At 41.1% G+C, this 19,797-nt stretch overlaps 1 protein-coding gene across 12 annotated transcripts in view; it reads right to left on the bottom strand.

Moving 5' to 3' along the window:
- Positions 1-550: 550 nt before the first annotated feature.
- The window catches only part of picalma (phosphatidylinositol binding clathrin assembly protein a), a 43,006-nt gene continuing 23,759 nt past the window's right edge, over positions 551-19,797 (bottom strand). For 2 of the 12 annotated variants that reach the window (XM_074671685.1, XM_074671684.1), the window contains 9 exons: positions 19,646-19,779; positions 19,386-19,471; positions 15,724-15,834; positions 12,162-12,260; positions 11,787-11,817; positions 11,387-11,486; positions 8,357-8,416; positions 6,906-7,007; positions 552-1,736 (listed from right to left, as the gene is read on the bottom strand). In XM_074671685.1, coding sequence (XP_074527786.1) covers positions 1,722-1,736; positions 6,906-7,007; positions 8,357-8,416; positions 11,387-11,486; positions 11,787-11,817; positions 12,162-12,260; positions 15,724-15,834; positions 19,386-19,471; positions 19,646-19,779 — 738 coding nt within the window. In that variant the 3' untranslated portion in view covers positions 552-1,721. Of the gene's footprint in view, positions 1,737-6,905; positions 7,008-8,356; positions 8,417-11,386; positions 11,487-11,782; positions 11,818-12,161; positions 12,291-15,723; positions 15,835-17,463; positions 17,545-19,364; positions 19,472-19,645; positions 19,780-19,797 lie in introns of those variants that run through there. The other 10 variants (XM_074671683.1, XM_074671682.1, XM_074671678.1 and 7 more) reach the window with 9 other exon arrangements.

The raw sequence follows: 19,797 nt of genomic DNA on the forward strand, positions 1-19,797 counted from the left end.
CCACTGTGCCACTGTGGAAACATCTCCAGTGGGCTCTCTGCATCATGTCAGTTACATTGAAGCCATCCATATCTCATGTATTTATGAGAATAATCTCATAAACTTTTTTTTTTTTTGACGTGTCTCTGATCCTCTGCTGTACATGACAGTGTCACTATCTGACAGAAAAAGACATTGAATCCACATTTTTTCCACAAATTTTGTCTTTTAAAGGCTGTGGTCTGAATCTTTTGATCAGCTGATGAACAGACCATTTCAGTTTTGCAATAAACTGATGTATTTGTCTCACTCCCTTTTCTTCTTTTAGTATTTTGAAACTCTACCTCAGAACGTTTTTAAGATCCAACAGAAAAGAATTTAAATTCTTGCAATTTTTCCGCTGGTCTTAAACTTTTGAAGAGATGTGTATTAAACTTCAAAGGTCAGAAAATAATCTACGAGTTGAACTCTGAAGTAAACTAAGATAAAAAACTTGGTGATATTCAAATTCATGAATTCCTTTAAATGAAAACCAAAGAGGCAGAGGAATAGTTGAAGCTTGCAATTTATTGGAAAAATCAAACAAACAAAAATATAATCTTAAGGGTGGATACAGCAAAGATGAAGTAAGGGTCACTTTTATGTTCAGACCGTTTTCTTTCAGTCTTGTGGTTGGCAGAGTTGGTTTTTATACCCAAAGCACCGATCAACAGCGCTCTATTATCCTGCACATCTAGACTGACTCCCCCAAGCTCCGCCTGTTTCCTCCACCCTGCGTGGGGAAACGCCATCTGAGCATGAGAGGGACCCTGCACATTCAGGTAGGAAAGCCAGGAGCTTGGTAAACCCAAGAAATGAACGGCATGCCTGAAGCTGCAAAGCATAAATGCAGAACTCTTTCTGATGCTGTCTCAACCCCAAACTGTGGCATCCTGCTCCTGTAGAAAATGACCCCACACCAGATTCATCCACCTCGTTCATTAAACCGTGTTCATTCCGTTCACACATGTCTCCACTGCACAAGGCTTCTGGAGCCACACTCATTAAACTTTATATTAATTTTTTTTTTCAACAAATCATCTCAATCACTCAAAGTCCAACTCAACCAGCACGCATACCATAAACCTGAAAACCTCCCAGCAGGAGGTCAGCGACTAGCTCCATAATCTTCTTTTTTATTCATCCTCTCAGTTGGTAATCATAAATAAATACAAATAATACACAAGGAATGTCTACTGCAAACAATACATGAACAGAAAGAAAAGAAAAGGTGTGGCGTCATGAGGTGCTGACATTGTTTCCTAATCTGGGATGATCTAATCCTGATTGGTAATCAAAGGAAGTGACACTTCAAGCTGACCTGGAGCGAGAGGAACAAAAAGGCAGTTTGATTTCTTCAGGAACAAGGTTAATGATGTCAGGACACTCTCCTTCAGGTGTTCAGGTGTTCCTCTGAGTCCAGGAATCAGTGGAGGCTGATTCTAGTCCACATGGTTTAAAATGCCAGCACAGTGTTCTCCTCCGTTCTCCGTTCAGACATGAAGAGATGAGCACAATGTCCACTGTGAGGCCTCTGAGATGGACACAGCTGCTCCCAGTCACCATGATTTATTCAACACATCGGATTCGGGCCGTCCTTTCCCAGAGAGCTGAGTTCATTAGAGGCAAACGGCAGGTTTGCTTGGATACTTGACTTTGCGGTGAATCATCTTTAGACGGGAAAGACTCCTCTCGCCCTCAGATTACATAAACTGCATCTGGGAAAACAGAAAGAGACAACAGAGTCAGGTTTTGGTTAAAGTAGACGGACTTCAGACTAAAAAGGTGACAGGACCAGTATCCACAGCTCTGTCAGAACAGTCCAGGACAACTGGTATCACAGCCCTCAAATTAAGTGTGTATAACAAGCGTGGCCAGCCCTACAAAAAAGTCTCTGAAGACTGTTGTGATTTCCGAACACGAACTTCAGCACTTTCCTCGTAAATCTCAGTCAAGATTTGTCCTTGACTTCCTAAAAACAGCATTTCACAGAGGGGTGGGTGACATTTGTCAGATCTTAAAGGTGCAGTGTGTAGAAGTTGGCAGTATGCAGCCTAACAGAAACTGTAGAAATGAGATATAATTTTTGTATATGTGTGTTTAAGGTATCTTAAAATCAGTGAACAATAACCATTAAACTATGATTTCCTTTTATAAAGTTGGAAAAAAGCTTTCTGTTTCCATTAACGCGACTCCTTTTCATGAAGGCAGACATAATGAACAGCCATATTTGTCAACAGGTTTTGGAGAAGAAGAAGGGAAAAGGGGTTGTTGTTTTTACAGTAGAAGAAGGAGAGAGCAGGCAGTGTCAAAGAAGGAGAAGAAGAAGACGGTATATTTTTTGTAGTTTTGCATAATAGAATTCATTTTAAGAGTATTTTCTGATGGAAAATTACAAACATGCATCACATGAGTGTAAATCATCAGATTTCGGTCCAAAAAGATCAGGAAGAAATAAAGAGAAACCAGGACAGACAACGACTAAAAGGAGTAATCATGGGTGTAGAGTTTCCAAGCTGGTAGTTATCAATAAAAAAAGTTGGGTCTGAAGGACAACACTGAAGTTGGCTGTTTTCTGCTCCACAGGTAAAGGTGGCGAATGTTTCCATGGCAACGTTAACTGGTTGTAAAGGTCATTGTTTATTGCTTACGGTATAAGTCTAACAAATGTCAGCGTTTCTCTGTTTGAGAGTTTTCTTTTCTCTCTGACAGTCAGAGGTTGATTTGTGCTTCATTGTTGAAAGCTAGCTCTGCCAAACAGAACATGAGCTATCAGAGGGTTATGTGTTTTTCCAACTATGAGACATGTCTTGCAGCATCAACACCCATCAATTATTACTGCAAATAGGACAAACACTCGATGAGATTTCAGTTATTTGCAGTGTAAAATGACATTATTGGTCTGCATAAAGCCGTGAGAGCTGTGTGGACCTCACAGACGCGTCAAACGTTAACCAAGCTTTAGCCGTGCATCACTGCCTGAAGTTAGGATATTGCTTGGTCTCATGTCACTGAAAAAAGTGTAAAGTGAAGAATAGTTTTCCACTTTTTGCGTTTTCTCCTGTTTGATGTAACACTTGAATGGATCCGTGATGGTTCGATTCTGCTGTTATCAAATGCTGCTGACGTACAGTTAGGCCTGGGCGATATCGTTCACTACTACTACTGACTGGCTACTTTGAGCTACAGCCCTGAAATTAAAGGATAAGTTTGGTTAATACAACTTTTACATTGTAGAATGAAGTAGAACAAAATACTCACCCAGAAGGCTTTCCTGATCCAAGCAGTGCTTTGGGAGATATTTAGATCCAAAATCGTGCAGCGGACATCCGTATAATGGGATCCATCGGGGCATAGACAGCGCTGCTCCTAAAACTGCATTAATCCTCCAAAAACTCATGTTTTTCACCAATATTCCATCATGGTCTGCTCCAGGTTAGTCCTCTGCTGCAGTCTGTGTCACTCCAGACAGCGCTGTGTGGCTGTACTGACCTCTGAACTGACGAAGACTTTGTTTACGTTTGCCCCACTGCGCACGCCCAGTACTCTCTGGAGTACTGTTGTTTGTTTGTTGCTGACTCCACTTCCTCCTTTCTTTGAGCTCGTCATCTGTTAACTCTGGCTTAAAACTGTAATGACACCCATCATATTTGAAGTTCTCCACAACATCTTCATCAGAAAGATATTCGTTCATTTTAAACAAAACTGGAAGAAGAAAGTCGTCATGTAGCCTGCCATCTTCCCCTGAAACATTGAGCCGCACTGTGCGTGCGCGGAAGGGCAAACGTAAACAAAGTCTTCGTGAGTTCAGAGGTCATTACAGCCACACAGCGCTGTCTGGAGTGACACAGACTGCAGCAGAGGACTAACCCGAAGTGGACCATGATGGAATATTGATGAAAAACATGAGTTTTTGGACGATTAATGCAGTTTTAGGAGCGGTGCTGTCTATGCCCCGATGGATCCTATTGTACGGACGTTCGCTGCACGATTTTGGATCTAAATATCTCCCGAAGCACTGCTTGGATCAGGAAAGCCTTCTGGGTGAGTATTTTGTTCTACTTCATTCTATAAACAATGTAAAAGCTGTATAAACCGAACTTATCCTTTAAGTGTGTATAACAAGCATGTCCAGCCCTAAAAAAAAGTCACTTACGACTATTGTGATTTCTGATTACATCTTGGGCTGTTTGGACTTAAATATAGTAATTTGGCAATTTATGGGCTACATATTTGAACGAACTAGTCCTAGGTTTTTTCACTTGTCAACTTCAAACTTGGCCTAAGTACACTAGATAGATTGAAGATCAATAATCATGATTAAATTTTTTATATTTTTTTCGGTGTGGCTACGACATGGGCTCAAAGTTTGGCATTTTAAACTTTGTCCGATCTGCACAAAAACGGACACACATGTTCAGAGTTGCACCATGGACGCAGCCATGTCATTATTTTCACCAGAAAGTACAGCGCCCCTTAATGGCAACAGCCTGAAATTAGCAAATTTTCATTTATAGGCTATGTATTTGAACGAACTAGTCCTAGGTTTTTTCTCTGATCAACTCCAAACTTGCCATGTGTGTACTAGACATATTGAAGATTAATAATCATAATAGGATTGTTATAATTTTTTTGGGTGTGGCCACAAATGACCGCCAAAGTTACCAAAAGTTAGCCATTTTGCTGGTTCAAGAAAATCTTAATAGCTCTCTTGTACAATGTTGGATCACACACAAGTTCACTGTCACAGCCTGAATGCTTTTCTATCAGGGGTTGCGTGAACAATAATGCTCCATAGCGCCACCACAGGGCTCAAAATTTCAGCCCCTCTAGCTACTTTGAGCTACAGCCCTGAAATTTGGTAGGCATAACAATCATGCCTAGACTTACAAAAAAATATTGTACGACCATAGTCAATTCTGAACAGGAAGTTAGCTATTTGGATGTAAATATCAGCTTTTGACAATTTCTAGCCTATGTTTTACATGGAACAATTCCCAGGTTTTTCATCTGGCTCCAAACTTGGTTTTAGTAAACTACATGCATTGACACTGAAAACTTACTACTGGATTTTTGCTACGTCATTGGGCATGGCCACAAATGAGTGTCAAAGTTGACCATTTAAGCAGCTTCATGAAAATCTTTACAGCTGTCTTGTGCATTGTTGGATCAGGACCAAAATGCACACAGAGATTTAGAGTTACAGCCTGAGTGCATTTCTATCACTGGTTGTGCTGACATTGATGCTCCAGAGCGCCACCCAGTGGGCTCAAATCTGCAGGTCGTCCAGCTACTTTCAGCTACGGGCATGAAATGTTTTGGGCATAACTATAATGCCTATGGCAACCTATGGCTTTTGGCTGAGCCACTTTTTGCTGCACATATGGCGGCTAGGACATGCTCCTATTGGCAAGCGCCAGGCGAGGGCCCGCTCATTGCTGCTTGTAGCTTTAATTGGTACTTATTCTTTTCTTTAAAAGGTTGGGGGAAAAACAATCATCACAAAATCATAAATCAATTTTTTTGTGAAAAATCTGAGGTTTTCTTTTTAGGCTATATTGCCCAGCCCTATATATAGTCACTACTAAACTACTTAACATGCTCAACACTATCCACATGTTGAACACATACCTGCGTGTATATAAATGTATGTAAATAAATAAATAAATAAATTATATATATATATATATATATATATATATATATATATATATATATATATATATATATATATACACATACATACACACACACACACACACACACACACATATATATAAATATATATATATCATGTCCACACGTAGCCAGATATTTTCAAAAATGAATATCCTCCATCATTTTTTTTTAAATACTGTAGTACACATGGGCAAATCCACTGATGAGAGCGGCTCAAAGCATGCTATAAACCCATATGTGTCAGCATTTTTCTGACATGAAACCTGTGCCAGCCAATCAGAATGAACCCGTATCATTCAGCTGTGACGTTTGAGAACCAAAAACTCTGAATCCCAGCGTATACATGAAACCTTGAAACGGTAGTTTTGAGACAACTTTGTTTTGAGTGGTGTAAAACTGCAGTTTGGTGTGGATGACAGGCCTAAATGTATAAAAATACATGTGGTTTTCCAGACACCCAGCTAGGTGTGGACATGGCATTCAAAGACAAACATGAGTGCTCGTGTTGAACTGAAGCACACTAAACCTTCTGAAGAGCCCAAAAGACATGGTCTCATTCACAAAGCACGCAGAGGGTTGATCACTCCATGAGGCTCAGCTCTGCCCTGTGCAGCACAAGGTGGAGATGCTCACAGCTCGTCTCTGTCCCTGAGCTGCAGGACTTGGTGGCTGAACATGATCAGAGCAGTTTGTGAATCAGACCTTCAGACGGAGCAGACAGTCAGGGTAAATGCTGCTTAGTTCTTGGTGGGGTTAGTGGGTGCAGTCCATTCCTTGTGACTCCCCTCTCACACTGGGGAGTATGTGTTTAAATCCACCAAACACACACACACACACACACACACACACACACACACAGACACACACACACACACACACACACACACACACACACACACACACACACACACACACACACACACACGCACACACGCACACACACACACACACACACACACACACACAAGACAGGCTGTACCTAAGGATGCTCATAAAAAATTCTGCACAAAGAGTTGTGCAAGGGGATCCGTCCCTGGTGTTCTGAGGGGGCTCAGACTGGAGGGACCAGAGGGGGACTGGGTCACAGAGGGGGGCAGAGAGAGAACCAAAGCAGAGAAGAAGTAAAACAGAGAGCTAATGAAGAGCTACAGTCCAGTCAGGCCAGCAGTAGAGCACAGTGACCCTACTGACCAAGCACACTCCTTTACCTGTGCTCCTGGATTTGCCCCAAACGGGTTGGCTGGCCTCATCACAGGCTGGCTGTATACCATGGCTGGCTGTGTCATCATCATGGACCCCATGTGAGGAGGCTGAGGAGAAGAGAAGAGGAAGTCAGGCCTGAACCAAACATCTGAAAGAAACGTTCACATAACAAGGTTCTAGAGTGGTTTCATCAGGTCCATTACCCACCGAAGACCACAAACCTAAATCTCGACACGCCTTTTGACCAGGAGTATGAAGAACTCATCTGTAAGGAAGTAAACCGTAGCTGTGGCCCACTTTTGTCTCAGTTCCCCCATATCTTAACATCTGATTAAGATTATACAAATCAGGCTGGTGATGTATAGAGACATAAAATTAAGTGCACTACGCCACCAGACCACCAGAGGACAGTAAGAAAGAGAAAAGGCCATGCAGAAACGAAAAATAATCGGTGCATGTCTTCTTTAATCTGAAGTGGGATCGACATCACAACAGGTCACAAACATCTAAATGTTGACTTCAAAATCATGCATCAGGCTTTACTGGGAGATGACTTATCTAAATACAAACAAACAAGAATATGGAGTGTGGGAGGACAACGACCCTGTTCTGCCTGGAGCTGACTTTACGTGACAGGAAAATGCTCAGTGTGCTCTGTGGTTTACCATGAACACACAAGGAAGCTACGCTGCCGGGGAGTAGATGCATCCTCTCACCAGCCCCGCCAACGCACTCCTTTAAACTTTTCCCCCAGACCTTCTGATCCCTCACCTTCCAACTCGTATTCAGGAAGAGCGTTTAGCAGTTATTCTGATCGCTCCAGAGCAAGAAGGTGGGTCATGGTTCCTTCAGACATCCATGTGCTCCTTTGCATGGAATCTGCCCCTGGTGCTAAATGCTCTAACAAGACCCCCCTTTTTAGCCCCTGTCTCAAATCTCTCTTGAGCTCCTGTCCCTGATAAGTAATGAAACGTTGACTTTTTTAAGTTTTTAAGTTTCACTTTATTGTGAATATCTTAACTGGAAATATATTCCCAACTTCATCTTACGATTAATTTAAAGCTTTAGTTCATAAAAGCATCAAATGAATTTGCTTGCTCTCATAATCTTTTCTTTATGGGAAAAAAAGTGGAAATTCTGATTGGTTGGTAACTTCAGAAGCTTAGGAAACACATTGGCTGGTGATCAAAGTTGTCAATGTAGAGCCCTCGTACTAGCCCTTGAGAAAGGTTTCTGGGGAAAGTTATTTATAAAGCAAAGTAATTGCATATTATACTCACACAATTTAGGTTAACAAGCCCATCTTGTGTGTGTGTGGTATGTGTGTGTGTGTGTGTGTGTGTGTGTGTGTGTGTGTGTGTGTGTGTGGTGTGTGTGGTGTGTGTGTGTGGTGTGTGTGGTGTGTGTGTGTGTGTGTGTGTGTGGTGAACTCCTGAACAAGTCCCAGCTGACTTACCATTGCATATGCCATCATGCCCGTTGGTGTGGTTGCAGGGAAGGCCATGACAGATGGTGCCTGCAGTGACAGAAACAATAAGAGGATTCCTTACAAGATTTTAAGTCCACAGAGATATTTCACATGCAATGTACTGAAGACAGCTATGAGATAAAGTATGGAGTTAGACATGGACATCAGGACCTAGGGTTGCATGACATGGCCAAAGTCCAATATATCAATATTTGTAGGCTATATCTCCATACTGATGTATATTTCGATATTCTGATTTCTCCTCTAAATCACTATTCAAATGTTAAATCCAACCCTTTGATGCATAAAATGACATCTATATAATGATTCAAGCAGACATTTTAGTTGGATTTTTAAAACTCGAATGCATTAAGGGAAAATCTCAATCAGGTACAGTTGAGAAAACCTTTTATTTTAAATCAAACTTTATGGAGTTACATATTTTTAGTTACAGCAAAATAATTCATTCGGATTTATCTAACTTGCTGGTAATATAATATAATATAATATATTATAATATAATATAATATAATATAAAATAATATAATATAATATAATATAATATAATATAATATAATATATAATATATAATATAATATAATATAATATAATATAATATAATATAATATAATATAATATAATATAATGTCATATTATATTATATTATATTATATTATATTATATTATATTTTATTATATCATATCATATCATATTATATTGTAATATAGTCCTTTTATATACATGCAAAAAACGCGATACATCCAGTATATTCAATATATCCCCCAGCCCTATCAGGGCCCATATTCACTAATCTGCTCAGAGTCCTCTCAGAGACCTCTGAACGTAGCCTAATAATTCCTAGCAAGGAGTCTTAGCTTAAGAGTGATTCAGGAAGTTTCTGGGAGCAACTCTGAGCAAGGAGGGGACAGAAACTTTTATCTCAGTGAGGAGGTGTGGTTGACCCCGTTGTTAGGTACGTACTGCTTTTTGATCCGTTTACTTTCCATGCAGCTCATTTTACCACTCAATGTGTTTGATTTTAATGGTGGACACAGATTCAGCTATGAGCACTTCCTGTGATTACTGGCCTCCTTGTCAAAAGCAGTTGATTTGTCAGAACCACCAAAACAATGGACAAAATGGATTAAAAAAAAAAAAACTAGACAGAGCCAACTGTTGGCTCAGCTCATGAAGGAGAATCAAAGAGTATTCAGAGGGAAACCGTGGATCAGCAGCTAAACAGCTGTCTCAGGTGGCAGATACTGTGTTTAGTGTGTTGAGAAAGTCTGACATTAGTATGAGCGCCCACTCTGAGGCTTCTTAAAAGTCCTCCTCCAAACAGTGTTTCACCTTTGGTTCACTCTTTAGACCTAAAACACCTTGTGAACAACTCTTATCTTACCAAAGAAAAATTCTTTGAAAAATCTAGGGAATTTAAGATTTTTCTTCATGTCACATGACATGTGACTTCATGTCACTCACTTCGTCCCAAATTGTTTAAGCTTGGAGCTGAATTTCATCCCTTCATTCCAGATTCATGACACTGTATTCTAGTTTGAAATACAACTTAAGACTGCATCAAAGAGGAGAAAGGGCACGAGTGCAGCCAAATTTAACTAATTTAACAACTTTTAAACAACCCCAGTGTGCTAAGTTTACTGAGCAAGATCAACTTCAGTTCAAGGATCCACAACACTTTAATCTAGGGGTGCACTGATAACAGTTTTACAGTTATAGTACACTGATCACAGATCTTTAAAAAGCCTGACCTGCCGATACCAATTTTTACTTTTTATTTTTTTATAACTGACAGCACATACCTTCAATGTTCCAATCTTATTTTATTAAAAACCATTGTACAATACTTGTGAAACAATAAAATCTTTATATTTTAACTTAAAGAACCAATAAAGTGTCCGGAGTTTTAGGTCTCAGAGCAAAAAGCAACAATGGCTTGCTGTCAGACCTTCCCAGAGGTATATAAAATCAGTTTTATATGCAAGGATGGACCGATCACCGATCACCCATCACTGATTACCGATCTCCCAAAATTAAGGAAATCAGCACTGATTGTTCAGCCTGCCGATCGATCAGTGCATGCCAATTTTAATCTGAAGTGGGACCAACATCACGACAGGCCACAAACATCTAAATGTCAAATGATTGACTACTTTGTAGTCAGGATTCAGACCCTGAACTTTCCACTGATATCCCTGCAACGAGGTCATCCCTTTGGATCCACGAGAGAGGAACTGGATTATTCGAAGCAAATGAGGGAAAGCAGGCAGAGCGTCGAGTCCTCGGGCTGAGGTTGGTTCTTGGCAGGTCCCAAGCTCTTTGTGGAAGGGAAGCATAGAGAAAAGAAGGTACAAATTCTTTCTCTGAGCACCCTGCCTTTTCCAACACAGCCTGCAGTGATGACAAACCCAGATCTGCCTCATGCCCAGCTCTCTCTGGAGACACCATTTCCATTAACTATTCAGTAAATGGTGAGGGAGGGACAGGGCTGCGCTGGTGCCAAAGCGGAGCTTTTATCACAGACGGTTTCATGGCATTAAGAGTCAATCTTTAGAGATTCTCCTCTCCGACGGGGTTTGGTTTGTTTTAAAAGACATCGGACAAAGAGAAAGTTAAATATTTAGTAATGACAGCGTGCGCTTCCAGTGATACTAGTTCTTCTTCTGGTTCTTATCTAACAGAGTGTCTGTGTATCCGTATCTTACAAGCATCAAGAGCTTTTAGCCCATTTTTCTATCAAAGAGAGTCTTAATGGTTAGATTTCCGAGGTTAATCCAATACAGTAGCTGGTTTCGGCAGAGACTCTACCAAACCCCAGAGTAACTTTGAATTTACAATGACCTGATGACTGCAAACCTTCACAGACACGTCTTTGAGTCAACTTTAAAACACTGCTGTAAGAGGGACGGCAGGGTTTCCGCTACTTGTAAATGACTGTGGTGCAGGGGGGGGCAGTCTGAGGTTAGAAACTACTGCTCATTCGATGGTTTCTGACCTACCACAGACGCAGGGTTCCAAGTGGTGGAGGGAGCTGCTTTGGGCTGCCAGTTGGTTCCCCCTGTCAGCCTCTTCTCACCAGGCTGACTCCAGTGGAGATCACTACAAAGACCAGATCAGAATATCACTTACGTTTTGAGTATAAAGGACATGGAGGCTGGTATCACTGTAGGTCAGTGTTACCCAATCCTGGTCCTGGAGGACCCTTGCCCTGCATGTTTTAGATGTTACCCCACTCCAGCACACCTGATTCAAATGAATGGCTCGTTATCAGGCTCCAGCAGAGCTTGATGACGAGCTGATCATTTGAATCAGGTGTGTTGGAGTCGGGAACATAAAAAACTTGCAGGTCAGGGGGTCCCCAGGACCAGGATTGGGTAACACTGCTGTATGTGGACTTACTTTTTCACTGTGCCATTGCCAATTCCAAGATCTGCAGGGAAAAAAAAATAGTTTTTTTCAACATAGAAAAACAGATCCCTCTTCTCACTTCTAAACTTGGTCAGCCATCGTGGTGTCATCATAGAGACCTTTTTTAAGGTTTTGTATTTTCATTTTATTGAGCAGCAGTCGGTCATTCAGCAGATGGAACGTACAGCTGCTGATTTAGAGTGAAATGGACTGATGGTTGTTGTTAATGTTGCAGGTCTGCGTTGTTTTGTCACATAGTCCCAGTTTGGCAACATGTGTGGGCCCCCATGTAGCTACAGGGCTAAGCTAACCAATGGGCTAAATTCAATTTGGTAAAAGCATGTAGTTTTGAAAAAGTCATCTTACTGCCAACAAGATTAGCCAGGGACAAGTCCAGGTCGTTGGAGACCAGTTTGTGGGGCTGCTGGCTGTTCGGGGTCATGTCCAGGATGGGTGAAGATGCCACTGTGGGTTTGAGGAGGCCACCTAAAACATCTTAATCAAAAGGGAGCAGCACAAAGAGAAAGGAGAGGAAGGGGAGGAAGGGTGAGAGATTGGGGAGGCACAGAACGAGTGAGGACACAACACAGGAAACACACAAACATAAACACATGACAGAACGCAAATACACAAACAAACAGAGAGAAGGAGAGAATGGTGAGCGGTGATGAGGACGCAGAGAGCAGCATGACAAGCTACAATTGTGTCAAACTCTGTGTGCATGTGTGTGTGTGTGTGTGTGTGTTTGTGTGTGCAGTACCAACTCACCCAGTCATGCATATGCCATGCAAAAAGCCAAGGCCCCAGGGAGTGTGTGTGACCAAGGAACAAGAGAAGAGAGAAGTGTGGTGAGAATGTGAGCAGCATGGAGCCCAGGGATGGTGATAAAGCTGGAAATGTGTGTGACAGACTGGAGGTGCTCAGAGGAGCATTAAACACACCACTTAATGAGGATACACAACTTCAGTAACACTGATGGCTCCATTAATGACCAAACTTCAGCCTCATCTCAGAGCGAATCAGTCAAATGGTTACAGTCTTAAAATCACACATGGAGAGGAGCTTATGCTCAGCATCTGACGTGCCAAAGACACGAAAGGCCTGGATATCATAAACATCAAGATGTTAGCATTATGTTATATGATCGGCTAATCATCTCCAGGGGTCAGAGGCCTGCTAATGCTAACACCTTGGGCCAGTTGTTCACAGAATTTAATCTGGATCAAAATGATCCAGATTTGGAAAATCCCATTTTTTGCTATCCAGGATCAGGTAATCCGTCTCAGTTTTATGCTGGTTTTTCAAAGCAACTTTGGATTGGATCACCCTGATCCGGATACACAGTTTTCAAGGTCACCAAATCTGGATTACCAGTGCTCCAAATGGGACAACTTATCACTATGTGGGCTACCAGTTCTGTAAAGACCAACAGGCAGAAGAGCCAACATGGGGTCAATGTGGGTGTTTTTTTTATTTTGAGAATAAAACACAAAAAAAGATGACAAACATCCATTTCTACTTTTAATTTATTTTATGACCCCTCATCTGAGCTTCAACAAATGAATAATAAACATACATTAAAAAAAAAAAAGTGGATATTTAGAAAACATCTGAAATATTAAATATGGGCTAAATGTCCAATAGTTAGCTGAACAAAAACATGTTCAGGGTTCTTCTTTATCTGTGAAGGAGAGTCTAGCATTCTTAAGCTCTGCTTTTAGAAGGTGGATCTGAAGTTTTTCACTGGTTTGCCACAGTTTGGTCAGCTTGATTTGTTCTTTTGTCAGGAGTGTCTGTGCCTCTGCTCTTTTAGTTTCTCTTTGTTTTTACTTCTTTCTACTGAAAGACATCAACGGTAGCCCAAGTTAACTTTGTCTACTTTATCACTGTAATGGTTAAACCAGTCAAGTGCAAAATAGAAATAAAAGTATCAACGCTAAATTTTAGAAATGTTGTATTATTTGACTAATTTTTAAGTTTTACTACATTTTCTTCCTGAAATCCATGTTGAAATCTTACCCCCTGTTGGATAGTCCTGTTTTTGGACCAAAGTGATCAAAATCCTACTGAAAAATTCTGAATAACACAAATTGAAGGTTAAAACCGGATTAAAAATAGGATTGGATTACGTGATCTAATCTAATTTTGAAATCCTTCTTTCCCATTTCTAAAATTTAATTCAAACCAATAACCAAAATACAATTGGATTACATTTGAACAACTGGCCCCTTATCATCATATATTTTAATGTTAAATAGAATCATTTGCCAATCAGACAGTCACATTCACTATTCCAGCAGACTACCTGGGTTTACAGGGTGATACTCTGCCATTTTTAAGAAATAAAAACTTTTTGACCCTAAAAAAATAAATGAGGTCTTGATAGTTGTTAGTACATTGTTCGGTGAGCAGCAAGGAACAGTCTGTAAAGCAGTCAATATGATCCTTGTCCATCCTATGAAGTGCTTTTGTTTTTTTCTTCCTAGATCATAGACTATACACTCTCTAAATATCGGCGACATAACTTTGACGTCATCTGTTTCTGAAGTGAAGCTTTAGTGCCTATAGCTGTTGGGAACTGCTGACTCAACCTAACTTCTTTCTAGGTATGTAAGGAAAAGAGGTAGAGTTGAGGTGCTCCAAAGTGGCAGCCTCCAGTCTAAAAATATGAGGCCTTTGCTAAAGTTTTAAAAACTGTGTTTCTCTGAGTGTCCTCTTAAGACTGGCAGCAGAAACCACTCGCACATCGAGCCAAAAAAGACCATTTTACAGCAGAAATAAATATGTTTACAGCCTGGTTGAAAAAACAGTCCTGGTTTGAGCACCTCAAGATAAGGAAAGAATCGTTTCATACCTTTAATGACTTTTTCAAGATATCAAACTTGCAGGTTTTATCTTAACCGACAGATGGGCACTTTGAAGCTGTTAACCAAGACACCAAAGACCTGCCTCTTTGCACCTTCTTCACCAAAGGTAGGCTAAATTCAGAATTCCCATTATAGTAATTTTTAGAGGGGGGGGGTCTGCAGCAAGCCGCAGGACTCTGCAAGTTTTTACTACGTCAGCCCTGGTAGACCCTTAAGTAAATCTAAGATCACTTTAACTAAAAAGATAGACTAAATTATTTTGGTCGATCCAAACTTTTCATGAGCAAAAAAAAAATAATAATAATACAAATAACCTGTGTTGATAATGGTTGATTTGCTTTTCTTCTTCTGAATTAGCTTTCTTAATAGCCACCAGACTGCAATACTATGCTGCAACATTATAAAGACCAGATGTTCTGCTTTTTTTAATGTGTGTGCACTACTGTCTCCAAATCTAGGCCTTGATGGTTCAGTACATCATCAGGAGACAGACTGTTCTTCTGATAGGATGGATCAACCTAACCAGAAAGTTGCTCTTTCTGATCAACCACGGGAACAAAGTCAGATCAAATGCAACTGGCACGAGACTAAAGAGGGACTGATCACACAATAAACGTCACTTTTACAGTCTCATAAGATGCTGATGCTTGATTCAGGATACACTCACAACATCCAGATAAATCACACACATGCACAACACAGTATCATGACCGGCTGTTTGACATGCAACCCCCCCCGCTCCACCTACAGGTTAGGGCTGTCACTAAAGTGTACTGTAACAATCTTGTGGTATTTGTAGAAAACTAAAGGAAGAAACACTTACAATAAAGGTAAATGGACGGACATGACTAACTTTCAAGGGATGTCATCATCCTTTGCTTTTGCTGTTCAAAGTTATCTGCTTCCCCAGCGCCTGCCAGAACCACTACCACCCCTTCCATGAATTATTAGTTTGGCCATTACCAATATATAGCTCTACTTCAAGTGCCAAACACAGAGCAATAAGTCTGCTAGGTACCAGGTGGGACAAAGCAAGTGTCCTTGTGCAGCAGGTGCCCTACCTGATCCATCCAGGTTGTTGGCGTTGGTGTTATTACCAAACACAGAGTCAAAGTCCACGTTAAGGCCTCGGGCATTCTGTGGCTGCTGAGTTGTAGGGGAGGCTGCAAACCCTGGTGAAGAAACCCCAAAAAATATATCAGGGTCCAAATTCAAAGGACACAATAGTTCTTTTCCTTCCATCACAACTGCAGTGAACAAACAAAAGCAGTTAGGTAGACAGGTTTTCAAATTAATGAATGCCCAGAATCCACAGGTGGGGGTTTGGGGGGACACTGAGACTTCTGTTAGCATGAAATGAAACAGATCAAACCAGCAGACATGTTCACATGTGCTCAAAATGAATTTAATATTACAGAATAAAAATCCAGCCTGAAAACCTGGCTGAGTTAACCCCGGCAAAGTTGAACCCCTGAATGCTTTACATGAACACTGTTAAAAGACGTTAGAAATCAAGGCTGTAGAAATCAGAGATTTCTACAACGTATGGAAATGCAGAGGTTTGAAAATCTGCATATTTAGTCTGAACATCTGAACTGTTCTTTGTATTTTTGTCAACAACATGATTTAGCACAAAAACCTTATGTTGAAATGCTGAGCACACAGCATTTCAACATATAGAAACTCAATATTAAAAAAACTAGTTATCACTCTGTACATTCTCTTGATTTGCTACTTCTCCTACAAATATTCACCAATTTTCACCATTCAAACGTTAAGCTGTTCAGCTTGTTCAGCTTGTTCAGAAGAAGTGTGTTTGTACGTTTCACAATTCTAACACTCAAAATTATGAACATATTCACTGTTTTCCAAATATTTTTGGCAGATTGAAATGACTGGAGATGTTCTATCACAATGGAAACCACTGCTGATGATGACTTAAGGGGTTCTGGTTTGGGTGAGGGATGGTGCTCAGCATTTCAACATTCAGCCTTTGCTACCAGGAAATGTGGGTCCCCCCTCTAACTAAAAATAATTTTCAGTCTTTTTTTGTCCTATTTCCTTTTGTTTTGCTGCACATTGTTACTAGGCATCATATTAACTTAAAAAAGTGCCACTGGAAATAAGTGTATTAGTATTACTCATTATTATAAGCATTTGTAGCACCTAAAGCAATGCCCTATAAGGTGTGATGAGCTGTGCACTTGATGTCTTATGAAGGTATGATTTTTAACGCATTAAAAATGTCGATTAAATCCACATTCAGTCGTTGTATCACAGACATGGTAAGATATATAGCAGAGGTAGAAAGTGGAAGAGAGAGAGTAGAAAAAGAAGCACTTCGAGTCTGTTAGTAAAGTCTAGAGTTCTTCACAGTGCCATTTGGCAAAACCCAAAGATCACCTGACTTTCAAGAACAATCCACATGAGCTGTACAGCCACACTTATCTACAATTAACTGTGTCCTTTTCTTGGAATGGGCTGTTTCATTAGCTACAAAGTAACCAGAAGAAAAAGTCCTGGGGTTCAGGTTGTTACTAAACATCTCACAACAATACATTAAGTATCGTGATTAAGAGTCCTGCTTCAAATGAACTTTAGTAACTAGAGACCATCTTCGAAGCTGACAGTCAACTTCTTATGAACCATCCCACTTCTCAGAGCAGGAGTCCTTTGTTAGAGCTGCCACAAAACTATTGTAAGCACCCAATTAGATCATAGCTTCTTCTTTCTCTCTGCTCCTTAGCAAAGGAGCTCCTCAGTAAATCACTCTTTAGGGAAGGAGCCTTTATCGTACGTACCTCTGAATAGACCAGCTACAGCAGGGGGTTCAGAATAGAAGAGTGGAGTGGTGTTGTAAGGGCTTGGCCCACAGAGGGAGTCTGACACACAGCAACAACAACGGGCAAGCAAAGAGACAGGCAGAAAGAGAAGGGAAGGAAGAGAAATTATAAAGACACCAGGTAAAATCATCAAGGAGAGGGTGTGACAAGAAAGCTAAGGAGCTGTGGACAGGGATTTTTAAACAGAGAGAGGTCAGGGTTTGCTGTTAAAACAGAGAAGCTAGAGTGGTTACATGACTCAGGTGAAAACAGGGAAGGAAACACGGAACACATCATTCAGGTTACCACCTGTTAGCCGGTCAGAATGATCACAGCTTTAATTCAGCTGAACAGTTAACAAATGTGACACTTCTCTGATGTCACAGTCTAGCAGTCTTTGTCCACTGTAGGAGTAAAAATATCTGTGCTGCAATATCAAGATCGGACACCAGCGATGAGCATGAACCAAAAGAGGACTAATGATCTGCTGATGAAGATGAGAGCTAAAGCCTTTGGAGAACAAACAGAAACATAAAGCTGAGAAGGATACAACTGCTGTACCTGAAGTCAGATTAAATATTTGTATTTGGAACAAATTAGATCCTGATAAAAATAATTTAGATGTTTCCTCTCTATCTTTACTGCTCTGAGACACACCCAGGTTGACTCGCTGCACTTTATTCAAATCAGGTTTCCCTCCTGCTTTGAATAATCACACAGGGTGATGACCTGTTGCATGGCTAGCACACATGAAAATGTTGCTTTTTCAGAACAATGAAACCTCACAGGTGTTTCACAAGGTGTTTCAGCTTAAACAACGACCCTGTTGATTGATGACTTTCAGCAGAATACACCCTGATTAAATTTCCTTACCTTCTCTAAAGAGGAGGTTATGACATACATAAAAACTAAACTAGGATGTATTCCTGAGGACTTCTTCTGTGTTTGAACAGCTGCTGAAACTGCATCTCCACTGACACGTACAGCTGAAGGTCTCCAGTTTACAGGGTCACTCTTTAAACACCATCAGGCTCAAAGTTCAGGATGTACTAAGGGGCCATTTACACGACAACCGTTTTCGGGTGAAACACAAAGGTTTTGTTGCTGTCAGCCTCGCGTTTATACGGAAACGGCGTTACATCTGCCCTAAAACGGAAACTTTTGAAAACAGCCTCCAGAGTGGGATTTTTCTAAAACTCTGCCGACACTGTTACTGTGTAAACAGTAAGCCGGTGTTGTCAGTGGAATCGCTGACATCACACTCCGCTTTGCACAAGCGCATACAACAGGACAACAGTACTGTTGTTACCATCGTCACAGACGACAGTGATGTGCTTGTGCTGCTCAATCTGCTGTGTCCGCTGATTGTCTTCATATAAAATGTGCATCTCTTGCTCCACTTTTGCACTTAGTATTTCCTAACACACCAGATGATTGGCTCTACTTCCGTGGAGATCTCTCTAGAACGGCTACTGGACAAGACAGTTATGGAGCCGACTACAGGCCTGGCATGCTCACTACAGCATTTTCAGTCCCTCAGCGTTTCTGTGTAAACACAGTTTTTTTTAATTGAGTTTTCACTGTGCTTTAGCGTTTTCAGACAAAACGGTGACATGCAAACGGGGCCTGAATCAAGGCCATCACAGTGGGGGGGGGGCATCTAATTGTGGACAAAGGGAGGGGGAATAAAACACTGTGGGTGATCCACCAATTAGAGATATTCAGCTTGCATGAATTTAACCTGAAATAATCTAAAGGCTAACCCAAATAGTAAACTGTATGTGACGTGTGAGTGTGTGTGTGCGCGTGTGTGCGTGTGTGGTGAGGGATATGTGACACACTGTCTGTAGTGTTACAGCTATGAAGGAATGAAGAATTACCAGGAAGAGTGGAGCCCTCACCTCCCCATGTATTGGTGGTGGAAAGGGGCAGCAGCTGCTGGAAGGTGGGCTGTAGGTCGAGCAGGTCGTTGGCTGCTGCTGAGTTGCTGTGGGATCAACAGGAGAACAGAGAAACACATGGTGAACCACACAAAATGTGTCGTCCTCCATTTAAATTCATTGCATTGGTATAGAGACCATCAACTTGCAGCTGCTTCTCTTTGGATGGTTTGAGTTTCTGTGACTTTGAGAAAGAAACTGTCTGAGTCCTGCAGCCTCACCTGTTGTTGGAGCTTGGGGAGGAGAAGAGGTCGATGGCAGGGGCTGAGTTGTTGGTCCCACCCATAGTGAAGACAGGAGAGGAATCTGTGGTAGCTGTAGCTGGGTGCTTTTGGAGTTCTTTCAGACGCTGCTCCTGGAGTTGTTAGGAAGA

The sequence above is a fragment of the Halichoeres trimaculatus genome, unplaced genomic scaffold (genome assembly GCF_033239565.1).
Source record: "Halichoeres trimaculatus isolate MK-OKI-2021-1 unplaced genomic scaffold, fHalTri1.1 fHalTri1_scaffold_6, whole genome shotgun sequence".
Lineage (NCBI taxonomy): Eukaryota > Metazoa > Chordata > Actinopteri > Labriformes > Labridae > Halichoeres > Halichoeres trimaculatus.